The sequence below is a fragment of the Triplophysa dalaica genome, chromosome 1 (genome assembly GCF_015846415.1).
Source record: "Triplophysa dalaica isolate WHDGS20190420 chromosome 1, ASM1584641v1, whole genome shotgun sequence".
NCBI lineage: Eukaryota > Metazoa > Chordata > Actinopteri > Cypriniformes > Nemacheilidae > Triplophysa > Triplophysa dalaica.
The window spans coordinates 8,486,466-8,496,464 of NC_079542.1; the positions used below are offsets into that span (position 1 = coordinate 8,486,466).

At 37.7% G+C, this 9,999-nt stretch overlaps 1 protein-coding gene across 2 annotated transcripts; it reads right to left on the reverse strand.

The window, feature by feature from the left end:
- Nucleotides 1-590: 590 nt before the first annotated feature.
- Nucleotides 591-7,852, reverse strand: LOC130422101 (polyadenylate-binding protein-interacting protein 2B-like). 2 transcript variants are annotated; one of them, XM_056749472.1, is made up of 4 exons: nt 7,268-7,852; nt 3,033-3,193; nt 2,479-2,649; nt 591-1,278 (listed from the first exon to the last, which is right to left on the reverse strand). In XM_056749472.1, exons 2-4 carry the CDS (start codon nt 3,180-3,182, stop codon nt 1,222-1,224), a joined length of 378 nt encoding a protein of 125 aa, XP_056605450.1. In that variant the 5' UTR covers nt 3,183-3,193; nt 7,268-7,852; the 3' UTR covers nt 591-1,221. The 2 variants fall into 2 exon arrangements, with proteins under 2 accessions (XP_056605450.1, XP_056605449.1); XM_056749471.1 differs by lacking the exon at nt 7,268-7,852 and adding an exon at nt 6,798-7,185.
- Between the last annotated feature and the right edge of the window lie 2,147 nt (nt 7,853-9,999).

A 9,999-nucleotide genomic window follows, 5' to 3' on the forward strand; every position in this document is an offset into this window, starting at 1 on the left:
AACTAAAAGCATGTGTAGAAGTTTCAACATTTCTGCATCTTCATGCATACTCCTGGGGCTGTATTACAGAATTATTCCAACTCAGAATCCAGTCATATTTGTTTGGTAACATATTGATTTTCGTTTGGAACCCACTGAGATCACTGAACTTGTCAAAATCTAAAATAGGATTCAGGTTTAGGAGTTTCTGTAATATTGCTTTAAAAGCTCATTGTTGTGAGGTTTGCTACCAACAAGCAACTCCATTCAATCCCTTATAGCTGTCAGTCTTTTTTATTTATCAAATTCATTTTAAAATAAGGATCAAAATGGCAAAGATAATAACTGACTGGATACTAAAAAGGCTTTTTTAGATTATATTTTCACTTACTTTAAAATGTACGCACAGCTGAGGGCATGTTTAAGGATAATTCTGTCATTCAATGGCTTTCTGTCAATCGGTTACCAACGTTCATAAAATGTATTTTTTGAGTTCTGCAGAAGAAAGTCATAAAGGTTAAAAATGACAAGAGTAAGTGATGACAGAATTTTCCTTTTTGGGAGACCTGACACTTTTTGATCTGAATCAATTTGTGGAGTCAAAACCAAAATGAGTATGAACTTTTAATCTTTATTTGCCTTTTTCCTTCCATTTTTAAATGAAATTCAGTCCTGCATGTAACGATCTCAATTCAAAATAAAAACTGAATTCATGTGAATTCCCCTTTCCTCAGCATCCAACACAAGAGGCCCCGCCCACAGCCGCTCCAATCAAGTATGGCCACACCCCTTGAAACCAAGAAATGTGAACATATATACAAGATATCAAAACCTCCCTCTAAAAAAGACCAATAAAAAAAACACAAAACAAAATGGGAAGGAACGCAAAGACCTGATCAGGCACACACTGTGAAACAAGCTGACAAAAACAGCCCTTTCAGTAAGGGTAGAGGAAAATAAACAGCTTTGCAATGATATCAGCTTGTGATAGCACCTCCTAGAGGCAGTGTTTCAACTTAATACCCTTGGTTTGTACACAACAGAAATATAAAGCTTATAGACAATCACCCGTAACTTCCCTCCCACCCGATACATTATCCACATTTGTACTCCGGCCCCTTCAGAAGTGTGTAAAGAGTGCATTTATGTGACCACTAAATATGGCCACAACAGTCTATGAGTATATGGTCAAATGAATGCGGGTGCGAGGGTGAAGAATGATGCAGATGAGAATAATGATCCTCAGTATTTCACCCCTGGCACAAACTCCTTTGCCTCGGGGTTTAAGATGCTCTTCCGCTGAAACAAAGAGAAACCAGTGTGAGCTATTGGACAACATGTAACATCACAAAACTTCTATTAGGAGATCAGCAGAATAAAAATGAGTGTATAAGTGGACTTAAAGAACCCAGTCTTTGCCTGTTTTAGAGGCTTTGATTATGTTTTTTGGGTGTTTAACAATGGATTTTCATGTTTCTAATTTAAAAAAACACTTTATATTTCACATATTTCAAGGCTATTGTTCATTGCTGTCCCACTTCTACCAAAACGACTGGATTTATTGCAGTCTATATAAAGTCCCTCCTTCCAAAACGCTCTGATTGGTAAAGCTGACCAGGTCTTTCGTGATTGGCTTACGCTTCTCATGCTGTTTGGGCTTTTAGCAATAAACAGTAACAATGGCGTCAGTTTAACTTCATCAGGTAAGAACATGCAGATCGATCGAAGTGTAACAGAGGTCTGCTAGTGCATGTGCAAACATCGATCTTTGTATATTAATTAACACTAATAACAGAAGCGTTAGTTTTGCTTTTTTATATTGGACCCGAGTTGGGTAATAAAACAAGCAGACAGACTAGGAGACTGCAAGCAGGACTTCAGAGGACGTTTCATAGAAGTGTTTTAGACAAAGGTATGCGCACACCTGCACAATATCAGTGTATTACACAGAACAGCTTTCACAGCCGATGTTGAAGTTATGGAAGCTGTTATTTGACCGTTGGCTATCTTAGAATGTGTGTAGCTGAAATCTTATTACCAGCTGAAGTGAAAGTAGTTTAGCTCAGTCAAATGTTTACAATCTCTGATAACTGAACACTGCTCCAGCAGCTCTTCCTCTTCTCTAAGGAAGGCCCCAACCCTTTTTAGGCATATTCCTTTGGGCGGAGGTTATTAAAAGCACTCGGAATGGTGACATAATGTACCCGGGAAGTAGAGGGCTGTAGTCAATTACAGCCGTTCTCTGTATTCCTTGAAAAGCAAATTCTGTTACAGACAATGTCTTGCTTGGCACTGAACTTTGAGCTTTATCATTTCGCAGGTATTATTTATGCTCTAACAGCAACATTACATACTAACTAGGTGTTGAAGGTTGAAAAATTGGGATCGCGGGGAACGTGCTCTTTAAAGATGTTGGTTGAGCTTTAATTCACGGGGAAAACAAAAAATAAAGGCCATAAGATTAATTTTCATTTCATGCCATTCAGGTTTGAAGCTTACCAAGATTTCGTCTCCATTGCCGTTGCTGACAGAAAGTCCATTGAGCTGTTGTTGTATTTGTCCCACAGAGGGAAGATCCCTTTCAGGAATAAACCAATCCTGATCTTCTTCATCCAACATCTCCTGGAAACAGCGCTCCAAGAACTCTTGTTCAAGCAATTCCTCCTCCACCTGTGGGAACAGCAACAGAGTTCACTTCCAGGAATAATTAAAATCACATTTGTCTTGATTTAGAAGGTGCCATACTGAACTATACAGTACATGCATAATTGACGTGTATTAACCCAAATGCCACAAAAAAAACATGTCATCTGTGATTGCGGCCCAAGGCAAGTCAGACAATAAAAGTTTAGGGGAAAAAAAAACATGAGTGTTAAAACGTGGGTGCGGTGTGTTAAAGTGTTTATTAGGTTTTGCCCTAGAAAAACAGACTTTTGTTTACTAACACATACTTTGCCAAAGGTATGAAACCCAACTTGATCAACTAGTGACTTTCAGCATATTTGCATGGATGGTGTGGCGGCTGGTATTTTTACATATTAAATGGGCTGTACCTGCTGATTGTACTCCTCTTCATTCTCCATCCACATATATTCTGCAAAAGGGTTGGATTCATTTTCTTTGTGCCCATTGGCTACAGAGTCCTTTCCATCAGTTCCTGGAGCCCCACCCACCGGCATCTTCCCTAGGTCAGGTCCATTCATTTCTGTTGGCTCTAAGAATAAATTATATACACATTTTAATTATTGTGCGCAAGCAGAATACAAAGATATTTTTTTATGTATTTGTACGTATAAGGGTTAAATTTGAATTTTGAGGGGTGCGTATACCAAGTTTATAATCTTGTTAACTGACAAACTGTAAAATATAAGTTGAGAGAGCCCTTCGTTATGAAAAATAAAATGCTGATCAAAGTCATTCTAGATGCCAGCAATTCACAAAGCTCCAAAGCTCCACATCAAGAGCTTTACTTTTTGAAGAGAGTAGGGCATAGAGACGATCTCTTTGGAATAGACATCTGGACAATTCACCGAAAATATATGTCATGTGATTTATGCACAACTTGTGAATGAAGTACGGTAAAATGCTGCTGCATCTGAAAGCCAAGAGGGCACTCTCGTGCAGAAACTCCAAATACGCACTACAGAAGAAGACCATAACCTTGGAATAAAAACAATCTAGGAAATGCCTAAGGACATGTTTTTATCACTGTTCCTCAAAGCACCTCAGGTATTTTCATGATAGTAAAGTATATTTATAATTATGTTTGACGGGTGTAAATTTTTAAATGCACTTCATAACTGACTCAAACTTGCACTACTTTTAGATTGAGCAGTATTTCCTTCTGATCCCAGAGCCGTGCTTCACGGACATGCTATGCATAAATAAAATAATCAATACCTTGCACAATCGCAGCCAGCTCGATTTAAGCAGGATTTAGTTGTAACCCCGATTAATCGTGCACATGTCTATGTTACTTTGGAATGGAACGCATGAAACCATTTCAGCGGGCACATGGTTAATTTACGATTGCGAGTTGGATTACTACTACGTTACGCACATAATTCTTTTTTTGCGCTATTATCAATGTAAGTGTATACACTGACAAAAAAAGGTAACTTGTTACTTAAACTTGAGATTAATACTGGGTCACGACTAGGGATGGGTATTGTTAAGATTTTATCGATATCGATACCGGTACTTATCAATAATGTTATCAATACTACGCTCTATAATTTGATGCAAAAACGCATGAAAAGATGTTAAACATTTTAAGTTTCTTTATTACACCTGAGTTTTACAAATGCAGTTTACAAATGCTTCTGACCAAACAGAAAATGCCACATAAAACATGTGTGTTCCACCTTGGCATAATCCTGACGGCAAATAGCATGTGGATAGGAGCACAACAAAATGTAATTCAACATATTTACGTTACATCACTATAGTAATTTGTCTGGTAGACCATATTTCTTTTTTCCATTCTGGTTTTAGGTCCACATAAATTTTTTCTAAGCAAGTATTTCTTTTAATTATATTTAGTATGGTTACAATTTTATTAGCAAATTAACTTCAATTTACTAAAAGAAAGTAAATGTACTCCGTGGCCGAATTATTAAAAACAATGTTATAACTTGTTCTCAAAAAAAATTACTTTTATTTTGATGGGTTGCCGCAAAGGGGTGTTTGACGGAAGCTTCCTCGTTGTGAAACGCGAACGATAAAAAGCTCCACAAGAGCAACCATGCCACTCGTTCACTCATAAACCCGCTAAACAAGCAGATTACAAAAACATCCCGGAAATTACTAGACATCCTACATACGTCGAGCAAACTTCGGCCATTCGGACATCATTCAGTGATGGAAAATGACAACCAGCAGCAGCAGCCTCTAATTCGCCATTTAACACCCAAATACACAAAGATAAAACAACGCAAATATCGATTGCAGTATCGTTTGTCATGAAGCTTATCGATACTCTGGTATCGACCCAATTATGTACCGGTCCAAAAACGACCGGTTCTCGGTACCCATCCCTACGCACGACTGAGTGGCGCTCAATAACACCGGATGAGTCGCACACAGGCGGGGAGCAGAGCGAGATGATCAGCCTGCGTGCCGGGGCTCCGCCTGCGCCCTGGACGACACCGGCCCAATTTAACCCCTGCGTATAACGCTCATCTCTGATGACGTGAAAAGGCACCGAGAGGCCTAGGGGGAGGGGAAAGGGATTCAAACTCACACACTCCCTACTGGTGTTATGCATATTGTTTAAATTGACAATGCTTTATAAATGAATGTTGCAATCTGTTCCTGAAACACAAACCTGGAAATCTTGATATGTGTCCCGACAACCTGTTTTGGTACATGACCTACACGTGACCGGGCCTTTATGCATTTGACTAAAAAGCTGGTTATGACCAGAAAGATAGTATACTTTCTAACTAAACTAAACATTTTGTGAGGCGTGGAGCCTATTTTGTGTCTGACAGATCCACAGATAAAAATGTTTGTGCTTAGAAAAACAGCAAACGTTTGACTGCACAGACACACGATTAAAGTTAGAAGATTATGAACCATGATATCATTTTACGATCAACTATTTCTCTACAAATATGTTTTTATTGCACATATGCAAACACATACAATACAATACACTACAACATCCATCACCATAAAGTATTTAATATGATTAAATCAACAAATGAATCCCTGTATCCCTGTACACACTTAAAAAACATTCGTACTTTAAAAACTACATCGCCTCGTTTTAAACTATGGGACAGCCAAGGCCGATTATCAAAGCAGTCCAAAACATAATCGGATCATAGTCCACATAAATACAATGTCCTACTATAAAATCATTTTATGGCCCCAATGTTAAGCAATATACAGAACAAGTATCAGGTTAAAAAAAAAACTACAGTATCAAAAACATTTACCAAGACGTAATTATCATCAGACTTGCTAAATAAATTAACTTTATTAACTAGTCTATATAAACTCTACACAAAAACAGACAAATGTCATAAAACCGGTCGTCGGCGATAAGAAGCTGATAACAATATAGCAGTTGTAAGACAAGTGCACTAATGTGCTACATGTCAGACTAAGAACCCACAGAGCTTATGCAACAACATAAACCCGTTTGACTACGTCACTGTATACATGTGTTAAGATAAACAGTCCTAAAATAACAACACAAAAGCAGATATACAGTTACCTCTCTTTGTGTGTATTTCAGAACACTGGTAATGTATATATATTTTTGTTACAAAGCCTTCGTTTAATGTACGAAACTAAACACATTGTCCTCAACGCGTCAAGCGCGAATGCACCGCGAGGAGACACGTCCGAACATAACCACTTTAAGCCAATTGTGTAAATCTACTTTTGCAGTATTACACAGACCCGAGTGACTTAAAAGTACACGCAAACGTATAAACACCGCGAGTTCAATTCTTGTTTTGCGCATACAAATATATGCAATGACAACCTTTGCGTTTAGTGTTCGTGATCGGTTCAAGTGGGCCTCAAACACCCGTGACGTGACATCCGAGTTTTCAGATCATCTAAAACAAAACTTCATGAGAGGAGAAAACCTAACGCCCCCTAAACAAACACAAGCCACCACTTTATATAGATTTGCAACCCAACAAAGACCCCGTTTGCACGGCCATTTTTGTTGCGGTCTTCGCTGCTTTTCGGACAGATTGTGTGACACAGACGCAGGCAAGTCTGGTCGAGGCGTGCGTACACAAACACACATCGAGATGAAAACACAAGACAGAAACAGACTCGAAACATCGTCACGTTACCTGGCATCGCTGGTGCTCGTGTCGTGATATCCGTCAGATCTCACTAAGAGTTTAAGTTAACACCGCGCGGAACGAGCGATCTTTAATTTGCAAGGGAACGTTAGTTGTGTGAAGATGAGATGGCTGACTGCCATTAGAAAAACACATTACGAGCGATTTGGTCATGTGGTTCCTGTTTAAACAAACATGCATCACCCCCCTCCCTCTTTGTCAAAACACATGCATCTGTACATTTCTTTTTATTAAAACAAGACGATTGTTTAGGAAGATTTTCGCGACGATAGTTACGTAGTAACACTACTATGCATCTCATGTTATTGTTTAAAAAATACTATCAAGTTCACGATAAACACATGGTTATGATGTCAAGCAGCAAACGTGCCAAAGTTTGTAACATTAAACGTTTTACTATTAACGTTACTTTGTAAGGCAATTAAGTCTCGTAAAATGTATACGTATTTGCCACTTACTTTCAACGTATTCCTCCGATGGTCGAGAGGGAGGTAACTGTTAAACCTGTAATGTTAAGTTAAACCAGAACCAACGGGAATATTTATATGGGCAAAATGAGCGTAGAAAACACGTGTCCAACTCTTTTTGTATTTTGACCTTTAAAAACTACAAAGCAAGATGAAAAAGTCGAAATGAAAGACGCGTGTCGCTTGTCCTGATGTTTTCAGTGTGCTGCGTAAATCACCAAACGTGCTCGTCACGTGACAACAGCTGACCACTCTCATACTTTATTGATTGGTATGTTTGCATTTGATAAAATCACGTTTTTGTAAACTGCAGTGACACACATGGGATAATAATGGTGGGAGATTGTTTAGTAACTTCCGGGGATGATATTGGTACTTCAGTTTGATGCGTATTTGTCGGTTCGGTTGAATGTGTATACGTACATGCATTCAAAATTGAACGTTTTACGCAAGTGAGATTATTATTAATATGTGTTAGGTTCGTAGTTCATGCTCTAATTTGAGCAATGTGTATTTAACACGAACGACATTTTGACGTCACCTGTGTTTCTACAGTCTGGACAAACGAGGGCGAGCTCGTGCCTCCCAGACACAGCCACTGACTGAAACTTCCGGTCCTTTTTTGTACTAGTGGATAAAAGCACTAACATGTTTGTTTTAATAAATTATTTTTTGTTTAAAATATTAAATTAAAATATTTATTAAATTTATGAACGAATGTCCGAGTTCTCTCTTTTGAAATGTACTGTTTGGCTTTAATGAAAATCGATCAAATAAGATCAAATAGTGCTGTTTATTTACGTTAATCAGGTTATTTGTACTTTTAAGGTTGTACATTAACAGTATAAGAGATTCTTTGAATATGAAAGCAATCAAGACTTCAAATATTTGTGAACTTTACAAAGTTTGTTTTTGCTATGTTTATAACTGCATATCAATTTATTCTTAATTCTTATATTATTTTAATAAACTTCTTTTTTTTCTATATAGTTTTTTGACCCATTTTTGTATACTAATTACATGTGCGAAGGTGTTGCTTGAATAAAGAGAAAAATGATAGAATATATTTATTTTTACAACACCAGTAGGTGGTGTAATAGAGCTGTTAATGAATATGATCATATTGCCAAACCTCTCACACTAATAAACTTTCCATCTAGAGATTCTGTTTCAGTCTGGGTCACAGTCTCAAATAGGCCAGAGGTCCAGTTTTCTGGTGTTTTAATAGACTTAACATACTCTAATTGTCCCACTGAATACAGGAATTTGGATGTGATTAAGTTGGGCCCACCTTTTCCTCAAGTACAGACAACAGTCACAGGAAAGACATGGGTTGGTTTACTCTCGTATGTAGATAGTGCACGCACGCACGCACGCTATCACACACGCGACACACGCATGGGCATGCTATCAAAGAACTGGTGAAAAAATAAAATGGCAAAGCAGACAGATCTCTATTCGTTATCTTAATAAGAGAGATCTGTTGGTGGAGTTAGTACAATCGTTACAATTTGCAATCTTCATCGCCAAAGGCCGACACGTAGCATGGTAATGGGCAGCTCTTTCGAAAGGGGAAGGGTGGTGTCTACAAGGGGAAATTCAGAGGTGTGTTCGCCATCAGCGCCAAAGCACTTCCTGGTTCAGTGTGCAGCACGAGTAACTTAGTTTTAGGGTTGTTCACTTCCTGTCAACTCACTTGGTTACTTCCTGTCTGACAAAGAAAGCATTGGGTGGTTTGCTGTGTTTGTACTCATAGACTGTCAAGAATACTACAAAGTTGGTGGGTTGATAGCTGCCGAAGCATGCTTATTCAAACTGTTAAATCAACCAGAATAAAAAGTGATTTTTCATCCTCTTGAGTCATTTCATTCAAAACCTGAATTTCACTGCATATGACTTGTATGTTTTCATACAGTGGAAGTCAATGGGTTCCAACGGTGTTGGGCTATCAACGTTCTTCAGAATATCTTTTGTGTTCTGCAGAAGAAAGAAAGTCATCCAGGTTTTAAATGACATGAGGATGAGTAAATGATGAAGGTATTTTAGTTTTTATGTGAACTAGCCCCTTAAGCTTGATGGATAGTTTTGGCATCCTCTTAAGAAAATAAGTTTATTTAATAATTTAGTTGCCGTATTATAAAAAAATATATTTAAAATGTTTCCATATTTGGACAGTCAGGTTGCAACTTCTGTATCATTTTAAAACAGAAAATGTTTCTTTCTTTTTTTCTTTCTGATAAGTGTATCAGTTTTAATCTGTAAAAAGATGCATGACACGGTGGATATTGGGATTGAGTCCATGAACATAAAGTGAAATATGGATTATATGGAAAGATTCAGTGAGTTAAAAGTGGCAGAATGGACAAAAGAAAGTGAGGTGATTAAAACTGTTTAAAACGGCCTTTTTATGACTTTGAGACTGGCCCTTAATGCTCAGTGATGTAAATGCCATTCTTAATATACCCCAGACTTCCAAACGAAATGTGCTTTGTGTTTTGCTATCAGACTAATAGTTGTTAAATTATTCCTCATAATAAAAAGGGTAAAAATTCAAGACCATTAAAGGGGAAACTCATGTCCCATACTGGGACATTTTCAATATAATGGAAAGTTTAAAGTCAGCTCTTTTGATTTTCAGGCTAGTAAGCAACCACCAAGAACATCCAACATAAGCAATACCTTAAAGGAAAAGTTCACCTTCAAAATAAAATTCTGTCATTCTG